This window comes from Maniola jurtina, chromosome 19 (genome assembly GCF_905333055.1).
Source record: "Maniola jurtina chromosome 19, ilManJurt1.1, whole genome shotgun sequence".
Classification (NCBI taxonomy): Eukaryota; Metazoa; Arthropoda; class Insecta; order Lepidoptera; family Nymphalidae; genus Maniola; species Maniola jurtina.
The window spans coordinates 11,221,644-11,245,109 of NC_060047.1; the positions used below are offsets into that span (position 1 = coordinate 11,221,644).

Consider the following 23,466-nt stretch of genomic DNA (forward strand, 5'->3'; position numbering starts at 1 on the left):
GAAACCCAATTTGTGAAATCATATAATGAAAATGACTAAAGTGTGTTGAAAAAATTTTTTAATCTTGAATTATCTTCACAATAGTTTTGCTGCGTAGCATAAATAATAAGTAAACTCGTGATTGGGAATGAATTTATTTTATAAATTGGCAGTTGACATTGTGGCATCATTTGACTGTCATCTGACAAGTTTTGACTTTTGACATGTTATTGGTCTGTGCTTTTGACAGTGAGTTTGACAGTAGGTGAAATACTTATACAATAACAATATACATCGAAAAACAAAATTTTCTACCTAAATGCTAAACTAATTCATTGCCGGCTAAAGTTTTTTTGGGCTTACCAATTTAAATCAACATTTTACTCTGAAAATTATTGATTTTTCTCTAATAATACGTCAAGACATAACCTCATTGGTTAACCACTGAAAATTGGCCATGTTACCCAAAAACCGAGCTTTTTTATCCAAACTAAGGCCTCGAAGTAGATATCATTGCAGATATCTATCATCTCAAGCCAATGTTGGTGAAATTGAAGTGCCATTTTCTAATGGGTAAGTTTTTATAATAAGGTTAGGTTTTGTTTCTTCTCGACTGAAAACGGTTTCTTTCAAGTTCGTTGAGCTTTTTATTGTAATTTGTAAAACTATATATCACTAGTTTTGTATAAAGTAATTAATACATGGTACTTCTTATTAACCCTACCTACTAGATAATGCCCGACATGCGTTATAATACGATGCGCTTGCCACCTATTGTACATTGGTCGCATTATGTGACAACCATCCCGCAAGTGCCTACAACTACTGTACAAAGTTTCAACTCAATAGGATGAACAATTTGAGAACACATGGACCACAGACAGACACTAACATTACCTTTTACTTTAAAAGGACTATAATTTTTTTATACAAATATTGAATGAAATTGAAACTATTGTGGTGAAGTTTTACTTTCTCATAATTAGTTAAATGTATATTCTTATGCTACATTGTAAAGCCATTACTGACACCTAGGAAATCCCCAGCAATGGCAAAAGGTCTAAGTCAAAGTCTAAACTTTAAAATGAGTGATTTATCATGGAATTTGTAGTCAAAAGTTCTATACTCAGTTTAATATGTAACCTTATTATATTCCTGAGGATTATCTAGGAGTAACCATGTGTAAGCCAGCTGCTAGACAGTAAAACCAAGTTTTTTTTCTATTACAGTATCCCTCTAAAGCTATCAACAGGTAGATATGCAAGGTTCGCGGATGGGGCTTGTGTGGCTACCCTGGGCAACACCAGTGTGTTATCCACTGTGGTATCAAAGGCAAAACAGAGTTCTAGCAACTTCCTACCTCTGCTAGTGGATTATAGACAGAAGGCGGCTGCTGCTGGGCGGATACCTACCAACTTTCTAAGGAAAGAATTGGGTAGGTAAGGATTTTAAAATATAGCAATAGTACCACTGGAATTATTAGACCTTTAATAGTATCCATATGACTGGGACTGATTGCCAAACATTGATGCCAAATCAGTCCTGACCAGTGAAGATTTAAGTACTTAATAGTAAAACCTTTATGAAAATTCTTGAAATTGTAGACTTGTAGACAATATGCTGTACATTACAATGCCAGTCATTCATTTGATAATAAAACACATAAGAGAGGTGATAGGTATGTTGACTTCAGAAGTGGGATGCTATTGTCATTGTTGTTTTAAATATTGAATTGTACAAAATTTATGAAATCTATTAACACCCATCTTATATACACCTTAGAAAACAATAATAAAACAACCAATTTATTATTAAGGTAACCAACTACAACAAGGTATCAAGGTAACAAGGTAGGTAGGTAAATGTGAAGGACCAAGGACCTGTCAATACAACATCATTGTTACTCACATTTTGCAAAATAAAGAAATCATTTCATTTCAATTTCCCTTATTTCCTTTTTTACAGGTCCAACAGAACGTGAAATCCTTACATCGCGTCTCATAGACAGATCTCTCCGACCGCTATTCCCACAGAACTACAACTTTGACACACAGATAGTGTGCAACATGCTTGCGGTGGACAGCACCAATCCTCCAGAAACCGTCGCGATTAACGCGGCGAGTGCGGCACTGGCTTTATCTGACGTGCCGTGGAGTGGACCAGTTGGAGCTGTTAGGTGAATAAACCCATGTTATTTATTTAATTAATAACAAAGCCTCGTTAGTTCAACGGCTGAGGAGTGGACTGAATTCCGAAAGGGTGGCGTTCCACCCGTTGCACTATTGTCGTACCCACTCCTGGCACAAGCTTTACACTTAATTGGAGGGGAAAGGGGAATATTATTCATGATTAGCATGGCTAATATTAACCCCTTAGAGGTTGATTTTTTCAAAAACCCTTTCTTAGCGGATGCCTATGTCACAATATAGGGCTATTGTGACATAGGCATCCGCTATCCAGTAGTTTGAGCTGTGCCTTAATAGATCAGTCAGTCAGCTTTTCGTTTTATATATTTAGATGCATGCCAAGTAGTGCTGATTCTAAAGGCAAGTGGGACACATGAATCTTAGCTAGCAAATAGAAAATATTTTCTATTAAATTAAAATTATTTTCTAGGTTTAGCAAGCTCAGTAAAGATTATCCATACTAATATTATTAATGCGAAAGTGTGTCTGTCTGTCTGTCTGCCTGTCTCTCTGTCTGTCTGTCTGCTATCTTTTCACGGCCCAACAGTTTAACCTATTCTAACGAAATTTGGTACAGAGTAAGCTTATATCCCGGGGATGAGCATAGGCTACCACGGGATTCCTAAAGACCCATCCGCTCAACCGATTTGTATGAAATTTGGTATAGAGGTAGCTTGCGTCCATGTTATTGACATAGACTTTTTATCCCGGAAAACCCCCGGAAAACTGTCCCCACGGGATCTTCAAAAACCTACATCCACGCGGACGAAGTCGCGGGCATCCTCTAGTATAAAAATAAATAATATAATTGTAAAAACTTACTCAATTTTTTTGGTTCAATTTTTTTTGTGTTTAATAAAGTTAATTTATTAAACTATTTCATTTTAATCACAGACTAGGCCAAATAGACAATGAAATAATCGTCAACCCAACACGCCGCGATTTGGAAAAGTCGGCCCTTAACTTAGTGGTTGCGGCAACCAGCAGCAACCTGGTGGTGATGCTGGAGGGTCATGCCAATGTTATCCTGCAGCAGGACCTGCTGAAAGCCATCAAACTAGGTAGGAATGTAAGTCGATTTGTTCATCACTTTTCATACTAGATGTCACTAAGAGAACCCTCAACTTAGTGGTTGCGGCAACTAGCAGCAACCTGGTGGTGATTTGTGATCGGTTGGTGACTCAAAATGGTTAAAACCCACTGAGATTTTTGTCTCTATCATTTGTATGGAATTACGTAACAGAGACAGCGCTATACTTACCTTTTTCCATGGATAGAATATAAGCAATGTAATTTTACAGATTTTAGATATTAGAATGTGGTGAATAACCCACATAATCTTTGAATTGAACCTGTATAATTTTATTATTCATACCTTATGTTTATTCGTATTAAGTTTATATCATTACATTGTATTGTATTAATCATTATCTTAAAAATTCCACAATTTGACAATCAAAAAGTGTACAATGATCCCCATTTTTAACCCCCGACCCAAAAAGAGGGGTGTTATAAGTTTGACTTATGTATCCGTCTGTAGCATCGTAGCTCCTAAACTAATGAACCGATTTTAATTTAGTTTTTTTGTATGAAGGTTGGCTTGATCGAGAGTTTTCTTAGGTATAATCCAAGAAAATCGGTTCAGCTGTTTGAAAGTTATCAGCTCTTTTCTAGTTACTGTAACCTTCACTTGTCGGGGGTGTTATAAATTTTTAATTTACACTTGTGAATTTGATTTGATTTATTCCTATCTCAGGTACCAAAGAAGCTCAGCACATTGTAAGGAGTATACAGGCCTTACAGAAAACTCATGGTAAAATGAAGAGAGAATATGAAGTCCAGGTTCCTATGGACCAGAGTGTATTGGATTCAGTCAAAACATTGTCTTCTATGAAGATCAGAGAAATACTGAGGTAAACTCCTTGTAAATTATATCATATGCTTAAAATTTCACCGCTAGCGACAAGTGTTTCATTCAAACATTTCCTCTTGAAGCACCACAAATCTTAAAAATTATTTTTCTTAATTTTCGATTTCTCATAGTGATATGAGCCAGAACAAAATATCCTATGACAATGGTATATCAGAAGTACTACAAACCATTCTCAACCAACTTTATGGTACTGAAACAGATGTAAACATACTACAAAACTTCTTCAACACTAACTACAGAAGGTCTATCTTAAAAACTGCATCTGGTGGAAGGCTTTGGCCGTGGCTAGTTACCAACCTACCGGGAAGGCTGTGCCGCCAAGTGATATAGCGTTGCGGTACGATGCCTGTAGAAACCAAAGGGATATGGGTTATATAAAAACTGCCATAGCCCTCCCAGGTTAGCCCGCTTCCATCTTGAACTGCATCATCACTTGCCACCAGGTGAGATTGCAGTCAAAGGCTAACTTGTATCTAAATAAATATAATAAATAATAAATAAATAAACTAGCTAGAATTATGAAATTATGTACTATTTGTATTTAAACAACAAAATACTGATAACAATGATTCATAAAGCAGTTTGTAAGCTGTGACCAAAACATAATTATTATGGAACCCTAAAAAAGCGAGGCTCAACTCACACTTGGCTGGTTTTTAGGGTTCCGTGACCAAAGGATAAAAACGGAGCCCAATTAATGTCACTTATTTCTATGGATACTTGGTCCAACATTCGATATCAATTTCGTATTTTTTATAGTGACGCGAGCCACGACAAAATATCCCGCGACAATGCAATATCAGAAGTACGACAAACCGTCCTCAATCAACTTCGTGACACAGAAGTAGATGTAAATATATTACAAGACTGCTTCAACACTAACCTACGGAAGATATTCAGGGATATGATCTTCGAAACTGAGCTCAGATGCGACGGTAGAGGGCTGGATGAACTGAGGAAGATTACTTGTGAGGTAGGATGGGTTTTTGTCACTAAGGTATGCTAAATGGCTTGTCATTGTTGTTTTCTCAATTTGTTTTCTCCTTTCCAATCATTGAACACTTAACTCGTATAGGGTCTTAGGCTGAGAACTATAGAGCGCGCTTTGACTTTGCTCAGACTTAAGATACTGTGAAAACGAGACAGCTTTATACCGCTGGCATAAATCTGTCTCGTTTTATCTGAAACTTAAGTCTAAGCAAAGTCAAAGTACCCAGTATTTAGAGCTAGGTGTACATAACTGCACTGCCAAGGTATCAACATCTTCCTGTCCTTATTCCACACTGTATGGTACAGTCTTCCACTTGCTCTGTCAGCCATCACAAAGCATTATCTGCCCCTCTTTCCCCCAATCCATCTATTTTTTCTTTGGTCTTCGTCTCCTCTTTTTTCCATCCAGTTGCATTCCCAGTGCTAAATTGCTTACTTTTAACGACATAAACATAATGCTTTAATATACTCTTTATACCACCTTTTGCACCTGTACTCAGCAAATAAAAAATATGATTATAGATTCAACAACCTATAAAATATAAGAAGATTAGCGGCAATCGTAGATCTATTGCCAAATTCATTTCTACTTATTGCAATGGTGGTTATGCTTAATATTTCTAACAATATGAACAAGAACACCAAATAATCGAAGTATTCATTGTTATCAGGTGGGTTTGTATGAACCACTGCACGGCAGCGCTCTGTTCCAACGCGGGCAGACGCAAGTACTTTGTACGGTTGCCTTTGATTCGCCCGAAAGCGCTCTCAAAATGGACACATTGACTATGATTACGAGGTATAATCTTTCAATGAAATACTTTCATAACTATAAACTTCCTTTAAAATAATTTTAAAGAAAACCATTCATTAATTTTTGTCAGATTAGAGTCTTTTAGATACGAAAATTCTCATTCTTCATCCCAACATCCGTAAAAGCAGCCAAGTTCAATAAATTATTATCAAAAAAATTCCGCATAGTCTTTCTAAAAATCATTTAAACGTGTTCTCATCCTGCAGTGGTATAAAAGAAAAAAACTTCTTCCTTCACTACGAGTTTCCATCATACGCGACAGGGGAGGTGGGTCGAAGTGGGCCACCGGGCAGGCGCGAAGCGGGGCACGGCGCCCTCGCAGAGCGGGGCTTGTTGCCCGTCGTGCCCCAACAGCAGTGCACCACCAGACTCACTGCTGAGGTGCTGGAGAGCAATGGTGAGATATGTCCTACATAACAGGGGAAGTTGGTCAAAGTGGCCCTCCCGAACAGACGCGAGGTAGCGTACGGTGCGCTTGCAGAGCGGAACCTGTTGCCCGTTGTTCCCCACCAGCAGTGCACAACCAGAATCACTGCTGAGGTGTTGGCGAGCAATGGTGAGTGAGATATGTCCTACATAACAGGGGAAAGTTGGTCAAAGTGGCCCCCTAGATAGACGCGAGGTGGGGCACGGTGCGCTTGCAGAGCGATGTGTGTTGCCCGTCGCACCCCAGCAGCAAATGCACCACTAGACTCACTGCTGAGGTGTTGGAGAGCAATGGTGAGATATTTACTTCAATCAATGTCCCCCGGGCAGTTGCGAGGCAAAACATGGCGCCTTCACTACTCAGGTACTGGAGACTGAGCACTGGTGAGATTAGTTACGTTCTGTACGCGACAGGGGTAGTGGGTTGAAGTGGCTACTTGGGTATACGTGTGGCGGTATTCGGAACCGTCTCATCTTTATTCTGGGCACCTAACCTTACGCATTTGCACTACACGCATACCTTATGAGATTCGACCTATTTATTTTACCATTTTACGGTCCATGGCATCAATAAACCTTACGCATTTCAGTGTTCTTGCGAATTTTGACCTATTTTTAATTTTAGGGTCAAGTTCCATGGCGTCAGTGTGCGGGGGGTCACTCGCACTGTTGGACGCGGGAGTGGCTTTGACCGCGCCGGCGGCCGGCGTGGCCATCGGCCTCGTGTCCCGGAGCGACGACGCGGGCCACATCGCCGACTACAGGATACTGACCGATTTGTTAGTGAGTCCAACATACTATAGTTAAAAATTGCTGTGCATGCCCCAATGTAGTAATATGATCTTTGAGGCAACATTATAAACTTTCATACACATTTCAAAACAATACAAAATTTCATATTTATTTATTTGGCATTCCAATATTATTATTGACATGAAATCTTACTAGCTTTAGCCATTCCATCTTCACTGCGATACAATTTCTGAAAATTCATTTTTAGGTAACTGTCCCACCGCCAAAGAGGAAGCAACTAGTTTTCTTCTAGAGTCTTTAGCGGAACATAGTAGACGACTATTGGAGTCTTTCCAAGTTTCTAAGCCGTTGGCAAGTTGCACTATGTGTTTATTCCCAGGGCAATGGAAGGAAGACAGAAAAGAAGAGACCTAATATGTGTTTTTAAGTGTATGCATCTGTATTAAACGGCGTTAACAACCTTTACAAGTTTAAATGTTATTGTACAGGGTATAGAAGACTACATGGGCGATATGGACTTCAAAGTGGCGGGAACTAAGAAGGGCATAACCGCGCTGCAAGCTGATGTCAAGTTACCAGGGCTGCCTCTGAAAATCGTGATGGAGTCGATACAGAAAGCCTGCGACGCTAAGAGCAAGATCATTGATATTATGAACCAGTGTATCGACAAACCCAGGTACTTATTTTTTTATTGCTAGTAATAAAAAGCAATGAGGTCTTCTAGGCGCTTGCCTAGAAAACGGACTACTACGGAGAAAACTACACAATGGATCAAGCTAAAATTTTTGAGATGATATTTGATACATAAAGTTAAAATGGTGCGTGAGAGGTTATTTTAAAGAGCTTTTATTTCTCAGAAGAACAATGTTCACTTATATGAAAATAATTCTAAATATAAATATAGAAAAAACATAATTTTTAAAGGTAAGGTGACTATATGTACAATAATAATAATTCAAAACGCTCGTGTATATTATATGTATCTCGTATCACGTGACCAATGAGCCCGGCCTGGTTTTACTTCAAAAACTTGTTTATTTCAGACAAGGTCGCAAGGAGAATATGCCGGTGATGGAAGAAATGGAGGTGGAAGTGCACAAGCGAGCTAAGTTGCTCGGCATAGGAGGATCTAACCTTAAGAGGCTGTATGTGGAGACTGGAGTTCAGGTACTTATCTAGACTTAGATCTATAAAATGAGTATCAGTTTCCCCGTATTTGTAGTGTCTTTAGTGCAAAACCGGCCAAGTACGAGTCAGACTCGCGCACCAAGGGTTCCGTACTCGGACTACTCGGGTATTTTTTCCGACATTTTGCACGATAAATCAAAAACTATTATACCTTAAAGTAAATAAAAATCTGTGTTAGAATGTACATGTAAAGCCCTTTCATACTGAAAATTGAAATTACTTTATTTGTTATGAGCACACATTTTAAATTTGTAATGTGACCACAAATTCACGGTTTTCGGTTTTTTCCTTTACTTGTGCTATAAGGCCTACCTACCTGCCAAACATGCTTCTAGGTCAACGGGAAGTACCCTATAGGTTTTCTCGACAGATGGACAGACAGACAACAAAGTGATCCTATAAGGGTTTCATTTTTCCTTTTGCGGTACGGAACCTTAAGAATTGTTCAACGCGGCTAAAGAATTTTTCACTTAAATTAGACTGAGGATTGAACGCGGCCTGGTATGGTTTCAGATCAGTCCTATAGACGAGACTCGATACAGCGTGTTTGCGCCGTCTCAAGCTGCTATGGACGAGGCGCGCGCGCGCATCGCGGCTTTGCTGAACGCTGAACGAACGCCTGAACTTGAATTCGGCGCCATTTACACAGCTAAAGTAAGTATTCAAGTGTTTAGGGCCTCCCTTTTAAAATTTACTTCTCACTAATTTTGATAGTATTTGAGAGTCGAAACAAAATAATATCAAAGAAAAATGGACTTAAAAGTACTTGATTTAAAGTCAAAAACTCAGTACGATTTATTTTGATCCAAAAAAACCACTATTATTTCTGTTTAAAGCTTTCACTCCTGACGGCAGTCGACAGACTGCCATCCATTTGGTTTATACGAAGTTTTTTTTTCAATGATATAATGATTATTACAGGTAGTGGAAATGAAGGAAATAGGAGTGCTAGTGACTCTGTACTCCGGCATGTCACCGGCGTTAGTGCACAATTCGCAGCTGGATCATAGAAAGGTATGTAAGGCAGATGCTATTAGTTTACCTAGACTGATAGCAAAATTAAATTGCGCTCTTGATCTAATTTGCAGAACCAGATAAATCTAAAACCATACAGCAAGCCGATTCAGAACAGTTAGATAGCATAAATTATCGATCGGTTCGGTAAATTATCGTATATCGTATACCGATATCGTATATCATATACCGATATCGCATATCGATAAAGATGTATTCTCAATTCAGAATAACCGTACCGACATGCAGTGAAATTGTCAAAACCTAAATCGAATCGAGCCGACGTAGATATCGTTGGATTACGACTATTAAACGCTATTCACAACATTTTAAGCGACGAATATAAAAACGTCAAGTAAAATTTTGTTAAAATTAAGAACTGTCTTAAGAAACTTCTAAATTTTTTTTGTTGTTTTTCCAGATAATGCACCCATCAGTTCTTGGTCTGGACGTGGGATCAGAAATCCAAGTGAAATATTTCGGCCGCGACCCGGTGTCAGGACAACTGAGGTTATCAAGAAAAGTGCTCACATCCCCTCCACCCGGCATCGTTAGAAAACTGGACAACAAATAGATTATTATAATAAATACGTAATAGAAAACTTAGCTTTTTGGAGTAAAACTTCTTAGACGTGACTGAGTAACTCAGATCGTTTTTCGGACAATAATAACGTTCGCATTGAAAATCGTTGTTTTTCAGACGAAAGTTCGTGTTAAAAATGGCCGCCAAACAGAACAGCCGTTTTGAGGCCGTCATCTTTTAAGCACCAAGTAGATAGATTAAAAGCTCTATTTTTTACTTACTATATAACCGGCGGCAATAATATGCCTTCGCATATAATATTCGCTAAACAATCTACCTTATTCTTTATTTGAAAATATTTCTGGTATTGTAAAAAATTGACTTTAGATTGTATTAAAACGTGTTTTAAATTTAAGTTATTTGTGCCTATAAGTATGTTAGAAAATTATGTAGGTACCAACTTAGTACCTGTTGTAAATATCTTTTATCAATAAAAATAAATGCCAAACAACATTAACTGGTTTTTTTTCTTATAAAATACCCTTTTCTTATCAATTATTAATTAAGCATTGCTTAAATGACTAATTTTAATATCGCAAGTTATCCACGTATACTATCAGTGGCTTGCACAAGTTTATAGTCAGGGTAAGCACTAAGCAGTAGTTAGGTAGGCATCTATTAACTAGCAGGTACTGACAAAATAAGCATTGACATATTATTACTAGTTAGCGTATGCAGTGCTTTAACAGAGCTCTCTCCGTCATTTGCTTCCACTCGCTTCATACAATCGTAGTTCCAATTTCATTTGAATATTAAGCAACCAAAGTCCATGAAATTTTGCAGACATATTCTAGAAACTAATCTGTTTGTGGTGTTTTAGATTTTTCTAAAAATATGTAGTTTTAAAATTACAGGGGCTCAAAGATTTGTATGTAAATTTTTAAGACCGCGTAACTTTGAAACCGAATATTTTAACAGAAATCTGAAAAACCACAGACATAGATATTAGTTTCTAGAATATGTCTGCAAAATTTCATGGACTTTGGTTGCTTAATATTCAAATGATTGAAACTACGATTGTATGAAGCGAGTAGAAGCGAGTGACGGAGAGAGCCCTCTTAATACCTTTATGACCTGCCCCTCGATTGTGTAAGAAAAACTTATTCATGGTTATCGTTATCGTCAAGAAAAAAGTTTATGCCATTTGGCTGCGACATATACATAATTCATGGTGTGAGCGTTTCTGTGGTAGCGAGTAATTGAAGATTCAGGATCTTTCGTGACTTTTCGTATGTGTTCGCACAAACGAATTTCATTCAAAAACAGATGCAATACGAGGACGGTCTTATGCAGAAATGAAACGAAAAAATTATACAATTTTACCATTTTTATTGAAAGAAATATTTTTATGTACAATCTAAGAAAAAAATATGTATCACAAAAGGACGTTTTGTCGAAGGCACTACATTACAATAAAACTCTGTCCACACACAACCTGCAATGTCGGGGGCGCTAACAAAATATCGTATGGTACATATTTTTCACACATTTGAGACGAATCGAACTCGCGGCGCGACATTACTGAGTGCACTTTGACATTGCTCCGACAAAAGATGCAGGCTAAAACAAGACAACATTATGTCACTGATATAAATCTGTCTCGTTTCAACTCTAAGGAAAGTCAATGTACGCTCTTTAGATCTTAGCCTGAGTCGCACCGAATCATGCGCAATTAAGAAATAATAAAATTTAAGAAAAAAATCATTTATTGTTCAGAAAAGCTAAATGTCTATAGTCTGTCACACGCAATTTCGTAGGCAGAGAATATACAATGTCTATGGCCCCGCCATTGCACGGTTGTGTGTGGATTAACCCTTAACCTCCCCGCGGGATTTTAATATCTATACAAACAATTCACTCGAAAATGTAGTATTGTATCAAAATTATACCTCATTTCTTGTAAATATACATAATAATACATTTTTAAGTAAACTATTGGAACCCACGAGAAACACTTATTTATTAATCTACGAACAAAGCAATTGTCAAAAAATATAGGAATTACAGAACACGGCACGAAAGGTGAGAGTGTAGTACCAACGTATAAAGCTGCGTTTCCACTGAAACGGAGCGGAGATATGTTTTCGACCAATGCGCATGTCGTCCCGAGATATGTGATCACGATCACTAAGCAGTTTGGCTAACGTGTAAGGGCGCCTTAAAATTGAAGTAGAGACCTATTTTTTGACCAATTAGGTTATTGTTAAATGAGTGATGACGTAATAATTTTATCGCGTCATACAAAAATCTTATTGGTAAAAACACTTCTGCTCCGCTCCGCTTTAGTGGGCAGGCATCTTTAAAATAATCGCAAAATGGGCACTTTTCCAACTTTCGTGTCGGCACTTTAATAACAATACTCTTAAGCCGTCTACACACGAAATTAATATTAACAAAATCATTAATAACAAATCACGAACGTAGTCGGCGTTTGGTTAAATATTGAGATATAACTATTAATTACAAAAAACATCTATTTAATTAATTAACATATAATTTATTATGTCAAATTCCACTTGTTAATACTTGCAGTCTTTGATTTCGTTGTGACTACCAGCATTAATTATAATATAATAATATTCAATTATTTATTAACATTTAAATATTAACGCTATTTACAATATATTCGATGATTAATTAATTAATATTAATAATAATATAATCTAATTCGAATAGGAATACTCTGCGCAGAGCGAAGACTAAGAAAACACCCTAACACCGTGCGAAGTAAAGGTGTACACCCACTGTACAGCACCGTAACACAATAGACTAACAAAGAAAGTTAACAGATATCAAAACCAATGGCATGCATCAAGCTAAAACAGGCAAAAAACATACTTAAAAATATACTATTAAATTGAAATTCTTCTAAAAAATACCTTTTTCATATTATTTTCTCATTAATTTCTATGATTCTCAGTCTAATATTTTATTAAAGGGTAACCTGAGCAATACTTTTTTGCCTATACGTAGTGCATGCCATTGTCATTTCTACTAGGTTATTAATATTTATCGACACGGCAACTTCTAAAGCCTAACCTACCACAGAAATATTAACTAGATATTAATTTCATATTTGACATGTAACAATATTCATATGATACCATACAGTGGGCGAACACCCTAAACAGTGCCCATACTTTCCACCTCACTTAAAAACAGACAACACTATTATAATATTTATAGTATGTATCATGTCTAACATGTTTTTTACAGGTCTAAAATTAATGGGCACTGTAAAATACAGTGGCAATATGACATGAAAACCTAGTTCTAATGGCGTTTTGACAGCATTCGTTAGGATTTTTAACATATGGCTCCGCAACCCTAAACGAATCCGCACTAAAAACAATACAGACAAAACAATATTCGAAAAACCGTTACAAAAAATAAATGAAAGTTCGACAGTGATGTGTCAGTTCTGACGTCACGTCGCCATAACTTCGAAAGTAGACTAAAAATATTACAAGACTGTATGATCTTTGCCTTACCCAAAAGTTAACAATAATAAAGGTACACAAGAGTGCAAACATAAAAAATACTGTCAGCGATATGTATGACGTCAGATAGTTTTTTAATCTTCTTTTATATGATATGTTTCTATCAATATTGAGATCATAATGACTAAAGCTGTCATATATTGCCACCATATTCTATTTTTATTACGTGCACGCTTAGATATGCACTTTGAGACTGTCATTCTCGCGTCATATTACGTCATATGGCGTCCTATTAAGTCTACAATAGAAAATAATTAAGGATATTATACTGCATAATCTAAGCGCACACGTATTGATAAAATATATTGTGTAATAAACAAGAGACAAAGTGCAACACGCTACAAACACAACATAAAAAAGCTTATATTCATCAATAAATATTGGCAAAAACACCAAAGACGATTAAAAATAAAAATAATATAATCATAGATTAAATAAACATCCTCGCTGCAATATTATGCATCGCTTCTTTCTTCTTTTTTTTAATTAAAAAATAAATGGCATTAGACTCGAAGCGTTCAGGTACGCTCGAAACGTAAACATTTCTTTTTTAAATTATTGATTGATTTTGCAAAATCAATTGAGTTTTTTTTCTTGTCATAACTTAGATTAAACCTGGCTGGCATTTTAATTTAACTAGAGAGGCACGAATCTTATTTTTTATACTTATCGATGGCAAGATTATTCAATGCAATATTATTTTCTTAGGGTGGAAAAAGGTAAATAGCCTCTAATGTCACAGTCTAAACAAGGCAGGGCACGCGATCCAAGCAATTCGACAAAAGTCAAAATAATGACATAATATCGAATTCATATTAAAAATCCGTCTTATTATAATATCTTCCACCATAAAACGTTTTAAAACAAAATACTACCAAGGTTTACAGTCATGTCAAATATATTTACCATGTCAAAAAGGACATGCTATTTAAAGTAAACTATAAGAATTGGTAGCATTTCTTATCTTGTTGTTCTAGCATTTGATTATTATTTAAACTAAACTATTATGAAATAGTAAAGTTGTCTATAATCTTCCTGCTTTTCTAGAAAATGATCACGTTTTATCCCTCTCCTTTTCATTTCTTGAGTTTATCACTTCAATATCTAAACCATTAAATAAATGTCAAATATTTCCACATACCCTGTCTTGTCTCATCAAATACATCTTCAAAAGTCCAATTTTTTTTTTTTCAATTCATATACGAGTTAACATGAGTATAATAATCGTTTTTTTTTTTCGCTTTATCAATTTTTTTTTTTTGACGTCCGAAGATTCAATAAATAAATCTCCAATAAATTGGGTAACATAAAATTGCTTAAAATATACTTATCATTCTTTTTACGATTATAATCATATAAAGTTTATGATTTCTAAAGGCACATTAAAATTGCGTAAATAAGGCCATGAATGATGATTTCGATTCTTAAATATTCTTATATTTAGTCAACCTGGAAATGATTGCTTTTGGAACTTGAATATATTTTAAACTTTCTTATGAAGATCTTGATCTAATTTTATGAACCTAAGATTATGAATAAGGTCTATTATGCTCAATCCGCGGAAATAATAAAAAAATATGAACACTATAGCGCTCTCTGTTACGCAAGCCCATACAAAGGAAAGAGACAAAAAAACTAAGCAGGCGCTAACCATTACGTGTCGCCAATCAATCTTTTGTCTCCATCATTCGTATAGGAAGGATTACGTAACTTAAACTACTTAAATATCTAGAATGTTCATGCCATTGCAAAACTATTCAAAAACCTAGAGAAATATACATGTGATTCGCTAAATCTATTTCATTGAAGTAGATTAGTGATTTTCATGAGCCATCTAACATATTAAAACACAAAATCTAAATCGCATTGGCATGAATATTCTTAGATTTTTCAGACCCTCGAAAGGTTCCCAAAGTTTTCAATATTTGATAAAATCCACTTATTTTAAGCGTTTAAAATGCCTCTGTACTGTGTTTTTGTCTATTTTCAGTCATAGTGAAATAGGACGTCTATAACTATGTATGTAATATTACAAGTTCCAAATATTGCAATCATATCCATGTCACATTACCTTGTAGGAATGACTGGAAGGCCTGTTATCTGTCACTGAGTTCGTTGAATGAGGCCTTGTCCACAGTTACAGACTGAGGCTACATACTTTTGTATAAGTTTTATAGTTAACGCTAACTGTGAGTAAATTCACCATTTCTTATGGACGTAAATTTTCGAGAAAAGGTTATGATTTGCTAGATTTACGCAACGTTAACGTTAACTCGAAATGTTACCCTTAGAGCTCTTATGGCGACGCGTCGCGTCACGCTGTTAACCTAAACATATGGCCAAGTATGAGAGTGTTCCTGCAGAAGCGTTTGCTTGTTAACTGGCGTAGAAACGCGCGCCGCAAATCACAACGCGACGCGCAACTCGCCGCGTCTCCATAAAAGAGCACTTAAGGCACTGAAGTCCAGCCTACGGTTCTTGGCTCAGTCCTAAGATCTTAAGGGCAGTGGCCAGGGACACTGTGTCTACACCACAGCTAGGAGACTGAGGCCAGCCCAATCCAATGTTACTACTGGCTGAGCCCCAAGATCTTAAGCGCGTTACCCAGGGCCACATGTCCAAATACAGCTGTTATGGATTGAGGCCACTCCAGTTCAGGTTACTGGCTGAGTCCGAAGAGTTTGAGCGCGTTGAAAGCAGTAGCGAGGGCCACGTCCTCAGGCCCCTGGCCCAGGAAGCCCGCGATCAGTTCCACGATGGCTGGTAAAGCGCAGGGCTCGTTGCGTTGGAACGTGCAGTAGCGGTTCACGAAGTTCATGGATCTGGGTAATAGGAGATTTTACTAACTTTTTTGCAGTAACAAGTGTAAATTAAAAATTTATAACACCCCCGACAAGTGAAGGTTACAGTAACTAGAAAAGAGCTGATAACATTCAAACGGCAGAATCGATTTTCTTGGATTATAGCTGAGAACACTCTCGATCAAAACTAAATCAAAATCGGTTCATTAGTTTAGGATCACCTCATTATCCGTCCGTCTGTCGTAACTGTCAAGATCCGTCAAGAGAATCAAACCTATGGAGTACCTAATTCCCGTTGATCTAGAATCATGAAAGGCAGGTAGCTATGTCTATGTCTTATAGCACTAGTAAAGGGAAAAATCGAAAACCGTGTATTTTCATTAAATCACAAGTGTAACATTATGTAGGTTGCTTACGCGTTGAATTTGAACAAAAGATGATGCAAAATTATGTAGGTTAGATTAAGAAATATCTTTAAGACAATAGCTTATAAGATTTGATTATAATTACTGTTTAGTCCATAAAGAGTCAATCATAAGCCTGCACCAAATAAAGACGTCTACTACAACGCCGTCGTCCATCATTTAATACCAACCAAACCAACAAAGTAGTTAAACATTTCACAATAAAATTAAAGGGAGTTAATTCCTGTACGATAGTACGGAACCTTTCGTGTGCGATTCCGACTCGCACTTGACCGGTTTTTTGTGTTATTTACCTAAACTCAGTTTTATATAACTACTTATTACATCAAGGAAGCTTACCAATATTGATTGATAAGATTCTTTTATCTATCATCTCTTGCTTCAATATTTATCTGACATTATCATGTCTTACAAAGTAGACTATCTATGAGTATCAATGCTCAAAAAACAAATAAAACATTTTGAAATTTTTACTATTTGTTGTTATAGCGACAATAGAATATTCTGTGAAAATTTCAATTCTCTACCTATTACGGTTCACGAGATATAAACCTGCTGACAGGCACGGACGGACAGACGTATAGCGGAGGCTTAGAAATGGGGTCCCGTCGGCACCCTTCGTATACGGAACCCCAAAAACTACATAAGCAGTACAAACCTTTCTGTAAGCGAATCCTTAACATGCAACGGCAGTTTGGAAGCCCTCATATTAGGGTACATGAACGGAGAGTCAGTCTCAACCAGCAACTTGTCCAAAGGCAGTATCCTCTCCGAAAGCAACCGCCGTATTCCACCATCGGACTTGTCCTTACAGATATACCCCGTGATACCCAAATAAAACCCTTTCTCTATGTACTTGATCCCTTGCTCTACTGAGCCTGTGAAGGAATGGATCACTACTGGTGGAAGGCGGTTGCCGAATTCGTCCAGGATCTTTATTAAGTCGTCCTGAGCTTCTTTTTCGTGGACAAAGACTGGTTTTCGGAGTTCACAGGCCATTTCCACCTGTGGACAATATAAAGTATTGTTAGAGTTGATGAAATAAAGCCAAAATACGTTATGTCCTACAAAACCGGTTGAACTGGTCTTCGAAATTTGGTTCTGTACCAAATAAATGATGCTCGCGATAGCATATGCATCTTGGAACGGACATAGGCTACTTTTTTCTTGGAAAACTTAAAGAGTTCCCACGGAATTAAAAAAAACCGGCCAAATGCAAGTCAGACTCGCGCACTGAGGGTTCCATACTCGGGTATATTTTCCAACATTTTGCACGATAAATCAAAAACTATTATGCATAAAAATATGTAATTTTTAAATTTAATTATTATTGAACTAAGCTTTTTCTCTTTATAGGTACATAGTACAACTAAAAATTGTTTTAATTTTGCTCTCACAATTTGATTAAATAAAAAATATTGAAATTGAATCAATTGTCATTTATTTATGTACCTACTTAAAATTGAAATATCTTTGAAAACCTTGAAATCCGCATCCAAAAACTTCTAATAATCCGCATCCGCATCCGTGGATGCCAACATTTTTGCATCCGCAACAACCCTGATACTGACAAGTCTGTTTATCATCAAAGTTTCAACCCGTCGGCTCGCCACTTGAGTCGAGCAGCTAAATATAGCGGCTGACACGCTATCAACGTGCCATTGAACGCCTGGAGTAGACCAGTGTTAGGGCTGACGAGGCTTATTTGATGCATTTAAATAAACCTCGTGTCCAGACAATGAAAAATGTAACAAGTTGACAAGGTTTCCTATCCCGTGTTTAATTCATCCAAGTGAGACCTGCATGTCTAAAAATTCTCCACAGTATTCTCTAAGTGTATTAAGTCTGCTAATCCGCATTTACCTAGCGTTGTAGGATGTGGCGTAAATCCTTTTTCATTCAGAGAGACTAGTGTAAATTAAAAATTTATAACACCCCCGATAAGTGAAGGTTACCCGTTACAGTAACTAGAAAAGAGCTGATAACTTTCAAACGGCTGAACCGATTTTCTTGGATTATAGCTACGAACACTCTCGACCAAGCCACCTTTCAAACAAAAAGAAATAAATTACAATCGGTTCATTAGTTTAGGAGCTACGATGCCACAGACAGATACACAGATACACACGTCAAACTTATAACACCCCTCTTTTTGGGTCGGGGGTTAATAACCCGCCCTCTGTATTGGACCGGAGATGGGTCGAAATGAATCTGACAACCCTAAGACCAAAAGTGCAACGTAGGTGTGTCTCAGCAAATCGGTTTGACCTCCAAAGTTCATATCAATGATACACAAAAGTTACTACCAATTCGGATCACGATATCCATTTCCGTTCAAACCATTTGTTTATCTGGAACTTTCCAAACCCGTGGTGAATTCCTTTCGTCAGACTATTTTAAGCGTCTATTTAGAAAACAGAATGTAATGGCGTTAGATTTTTCCTTATGTAGGGAAATATTTCGAAGTTTCTAGGAAATGTCTAGTAATATAACGTAGATTTTTTTTTACTACTTTAACCCAAAAGGTTAGTTAATAAGTAAGCCTGTTTAAGTCAATTTGTATACGTAACGAATACAATCGAACTCTATTACGGGATTATGACTAAGGTCATGCAAGACAGGCGCTTAAAGTTACGTATGGTTACGTTAAACATCGCGGTTAAACTCTGACCACCAAAGCAAAGCGGGTTAACCGCCTATCACGCAACTGGACCTAAGATACCATAGCTATGATATCGCATCCCTCTCCAACTCTTAAACCTGGCCTTTTCATATAAACTCAGTTTCTGATCCCTGACTTGTATTGGCGTCACTCAGAAAAGCAGGTATTATTGAAATATTTTTATCGAATTATTGGAATGTCTTCCCAAAACCAACACAAAAAACACAAGTTCAATGTGTAGAGGTTATCCGAGAGTTTTAATCTAAATTAAACTAATGCCAAATTAAATCATTTAATTAGAGCGTGATTGCTATCACAACATCTAATTATCCAGTTCAGAATCCAAATATCGAAAATATGCAATATCGCTCCGAATCTCAGATGGAGACTCAACTGAAACCTTCAAAACACCCGTATTTATGCACTAGTTGGGAACCCATACCGGTAGGTGAAAGAGTTCCCACGGGATATTTTAAAACCCTCAATCCACGTAGGTACACGAAGTTGCGTGCATCATCTAGTCCACATAATATTGTTATTTATATCAGGCATAATATGTATGTGATCAAGAGATTATAGTCATTGGGGCTATCCAATATCATGCTTTGTTTACATCGCACCAGACGTGAGTCACTCATTAGATGAGTGTGTTCATTATCTGCTTCATGAGATACGCTAATTAGCATTATATGCTAATTTCACACCAATTTCATCAGCTACCAAACTGTGGAGCCAAAGACCTGAATATAAAGATTGGCTTTTAGCGTAGCTCTATTTTTATGCATGAGAGAGACAGTTATGGAAGTCTTTTCTATTTTGGGTTCCATAAAAAAAAATAAGTTACAGACCCCACTGTTTGCCCATTATTAATTTTTCATCAACTCATATCAACTTTGTACTGTTTGAACTCACTGTGAATCCTTGGTAGGTATAGTTGAGACAGCACTATCCAATAACTAGACACTGTTCATCAATCATTGCTTTTACATCTTTCTTAATCTATTAATAATATTAATACTGCCCTGTCATTTGAACACATACTTCAACACTTGTGACTCTGAGAATCCCTTAATTGAGACCGCATTCTCCGATCCGGCGCCGCAGACGTGGCTGACGACTCCCCCCACGCCTCTTCATCTTTCATTGACTCTACATCAACTCACCTCAACTCTGCACTAACCTGCCATTTGAACTGTCTGAGAAGTTCTAGGTATAGCCAGGACTGCACTCTCTAACCGCTACACACTCGCGCGCCGCTGCCCTCGCTGTCAATTCCACCCACGCTTCTTCATTTGTCATTGATTCTACATCTACTCACATAAACTCTGCACTAACCTGTTGTTTGAACACATCTCTCTACACCTGTGGCTCTGAGAAGTCCTTTCTATAGTTTAGACATCACTCTCTGATCGCTACGCACTCGGACGCCACTGACGTGGCTGTCAACTCCATCCACGCTTCTTCATGTGTAATTGATTTTACATCAACTTTGTACTAACCTGTCGTTTGAACACATCCCTCTGCACCTGTGGCTCTGAGAAGTCCTTGGTATAGTTGAGACCACACTCTCCGATCGCTACACACTCGGGCGCCGCTGCCGTCGCTGTCAACTCCGTCCACGCTTCTTCATCTGTCATTGATTTTGCATCGTGAGGGTGAACACCTAGGAAGTAAAAATTTGTTACTTGAAATCCATCAACTTTCTCATAATCTCATATTCTCTTTCTCATCTATCTGTACTTTTCATACTTATAAGTGTGAGAGATGTGTTTGTTTGTCTGCTACCTTTTCACAACCCATCAGTTTAACCGATTTCGACGAAATTTGATACAGAGACTTGGTTTGGTACAGACTACAGAGGCAAGGTATTGCATCCCGGAAATAGACAAAGATTACTTTTTATCCTGGAAATCAGAAAGTTTCCACAGGATTTTTTAATTTTAATTCTGTTGGATTCACATCCATTTTACCCATCATTTTTTATTTACAAACAAACATCAATACCAAAGTGTAACCGATGCAACAGAAATATGACAAAATAAAATAACGTCTATCCATATTCATCATTAACCATGAAGTGTTCCAGTGGTCAAACACAAGAACAAAAAATTAACAGTATTTACGCTTTTATTCAATAACGTATTATGCAATCTGTTACATAAAAATGTTCACAAGATTCATGAAATGAAAATTTATGAACGAATTTTTTCTGTATCAACATTTCAAATCAGTGGTAAATGAGGAAACACTACAAGACATTTGATTATAATGTTCAAAAATTGGTTTAAACTATTACATTTTGTTAGTTCAAGTCTGTTTAGATCCTTGAGTGGAGACCATGTCATATAGAAAGGAGTTGGTTCCACAATTTGCATGTGCATGGAAAAAGTTGAAGCACTCTGATTGGTTAAAGTACACCAGGCACCGCCAGTTGGTGAGAGTGCTTACGGTTGTATGCAGTGCAATGTTAGAAAAGAGAGGGTGTAATAAGCTCAAACAACTTGTCAGAACACTGTTAGATGCAAAAATCCAAAAAAAAAGCATGTTGGAGTAAGGTACTTACTGGAAACCTATATCAAACAATGGTTGTTTTAATTTTTAGTAAGCGATAAGATTTAACAAGGCTTGGCACTTTGAAGAGACTTAGGTCTACTAGGAATGTTATATTTTGTTTAGTTTGAGAAGAAAACTGACCTGCTGTGGAATATATTGTGCTGGGATATAGACGGGTCAATCTCAGTGCTTCCTTGCTGCTGCGGACTGATGTGCCAGTAACCATGATCTTTTGGACACCTGCAACAAACAGCTTGTTACCTTTTAAACCCCCAACCCAAAAAAAGGGGTGCTATCAGTTTGATGTGTGTATCTGTGTATCTGTCTGTGGCATTGTAGCTCCTAAACTAATGAACCGATTTTAATTAAGTTTTTTTTTTGCTTGAAAGGTGGCTTGATCGAGAGTGTTCTTAGCTATAATCTAAGAAAATCGGTTCAGCCATCTGAAAGTTATCAGGTCTTTTCTAGTTATTAACCTTCACTTGTTGGAGATGTTATAAATTTTTAATTTACACTTGTTATAGTTAACTTTAAAATAAACCGCTTATTACATAGACTTGTGTATAAACTTATGCTTTTTTATTTATTTACAGCAACTTCCATAAAATGACTATTAAATATTCAAATTAACTACAGTATGGATGTCAATTACAGGCACTCTTATAATAGAAAATATACTAACATGCACTAACTTAAAGTTATACAAAAATTTTAAAAACAGTATAAACTAGAATATAATATTGAGAATGAAAGCACAACATTTTACTATCAATGCTTTGTAAAGTGAGCTAGATACAGGGAACAATTTTAAGTTATTTCTACAGATCATTAAGTAAGTAAGTAAGTACAAACTTAAACTCAATCAATCGAAGATCAAGAAAAAGTAAGTTTAATCAATATTAATGCCTGTTTCAAATCGATACTCCACAAGTACCTACATAATAAGATTCCAATTGGAAAATTAAAGTGTAACTCATTCACTAATTACTTCTTTATTAATAAATGCACCATCCAAGATTATAATCTGGTTTAAATTCAGTTTTTCTTGCTGCATTGAGGCAAATAGAAAGGTGCCTACTGCCTAGTATGACCAAATGTAACAATAAATGGAAGACAAATTAACACAAATATTTGGCACACAAGCAATTACTTCACGCTAGTGCTAATGTATTCCGCTGTTACGTATAATAAAACATTTTTGCACGCAAGTTTTTAATTGAAAAAAAAATATATGTATCCCTTTATTATGAAATACCTGCATCTTTTGCCCTTTGCACCACCGAATCGAGATCACGGCCGTATTTCTTGTTCGTCAGGTTTGCGCCGATGTCGATAACAATAAGGTTCTCGTAACAACCCTTCAATTCTTCGGAAATCTGGATATCTTCGGACGTCATTGTTTAATTTGGGAAGCTTATTGGTGCGGTGTTTACCTAGAAATAATAAATAATTTATACCTCGTATCACTTGTTCATTATGGAATCTGTGTAAACAGTACTTACAAATTGTATCAAACACTCTTGCTTAATAAGCTTCTTAATATTTCTTATGACTATTGGAAATGAACACCCTTTTCACTGAGATGCCACCATGTTTTTAAAGAAAATGTTTTCTTTTGACAAAGTGCCACCTTGACAATTGCAATGGTGATGTTTGATG

The 23,466-nt window shown here is 36.8% G+C and overlaps 2 protein-coding genes across 3 annotated transcripts; one reads left to right on the top strand and one right to left on the bottom strand.

The window, feature by feature from the left end:
- The first annotated feature begins 234 nt into the window (after positions 1-234).
- On the top strand, positions 235-10,319 carry LOC123875251 (polyribonucleotide nucleotidyltransferase 1, mitochondrial). Of its 2 annotated transcripts, XM_045920990.1 has the most exons (14): positions 235-552; positions 1,209-1,414; positions 1,945-2,155; positions 3,060-3,226; positions 3,922-4,078; positions 4,858-5,071; positions 5,760-5,887; positions 6,109-6,299; positions 6,954-7,111; positions 7,570-7,757; positions 8,125-8,248; positions 8,783-8,923; positions 9,191-9,283; positions 9,705-10,319. In XM_045920990.1, the coding sequence occupies exons 1-14, from the start codon at positions 437-439 to the stop codon at positions 9,855-9,857; spliced, it is 2,247 nt and encodes a 748-aa protein (XP_045776946.1). In that variant the 5' UTR covers positions 235-436; the 3' UTR covers positions 9,858-10,319. The 2 variants fall into 2 exon arrangements, with proteins under 2 accessions (XP_045776946.1, XP_045776947.1); XM_045920991.1 differs by lacking the exon at positions 235-552 and having other exon boundaries at positions 1,311-1,418.
- A 3,641-nt stretch (positions 10,320-13,960) lies between these two features.
- On the bottom strand, positions 13,961-23,438 carry LOC123875256 (3'-5' ssDNA/RNA exonuclease TatD). The gene is made up of 7 exons (XM_045921000.1): positions 23,310-23,438; positions 23,063-23,240; positions 21,949-22,047; positions 20,754-20,917; positions 17,251-17,597; positions 15,132-16,188; positions 13,961-14,854 (listed from the first exon to the last, which is right to left on the bottom strand). The coding sequence occupies exons 2-6, from the start codon at positions 23,202-23,204 to the stop codon at positions 16,026-16,028; spliced, it is 915 nt and encodes a 304-aa protein (XP_045776956.1). The 5' UTR covers positions 23,205-23,240; positions 23,310-23,438; the 3' UTR covers positions 13,961-14,854; positions 15,132-16,025.
- Positions 23,439-23,466: the final 28 nt, after the last annotated feature.

What these genes read in the sequence shown, in the direction of transcription:
- LOC123875251 (XM_045920990.1), top strand. Translation starts at nt 437, where the DNA reads ATGTTACCCAAAAACCGAGCTTTTTTATCCAAACTAAGGCCTCGAAGT. An exon ending in TGAGGAAGATTACTTGTGAG is followed by an intron (nt 5,072 to 5,759) that starts GTAGGATGGGTT and finishes CATTGTTATCAG; the next exon opens with GTGGGTTTGTATGAACCACT. An exon ending in ACATTGACTATGATTACGAG is followed by an intron (nt 5,888 to 6,108) that starts GTATAATCTTTC and finishes CTCATCCTGCAG; the next exon opens with TGGTATAAAAGAAAAAAACT.
- LOC123875256 (XM_045921000.1), bottom strand. Translation starts at nt 23,204, where the DNA reads ATGACGTCCGAAGATATCCAGATTTCCGAAGAATTGAAGGGTTGTTAC. An exon ending in CACAATATATTCCACAGCAG is followed by an intron (nt 20,918 to 21,948) that starts GTCAGTTTTCTT and finishes TTTACTTCCTAG; the next exon opens with GTGTTCACCCTCACGATGCA. An exon ending in GGGATGTGTTCAAACGACAG is followed by an intron (nt 17,598 to 20,753) that starts GTTAGTACAAAG and finishes TATTGTCCACAG; the next exon opens with GTGGAAATGGCCTGTGAACT.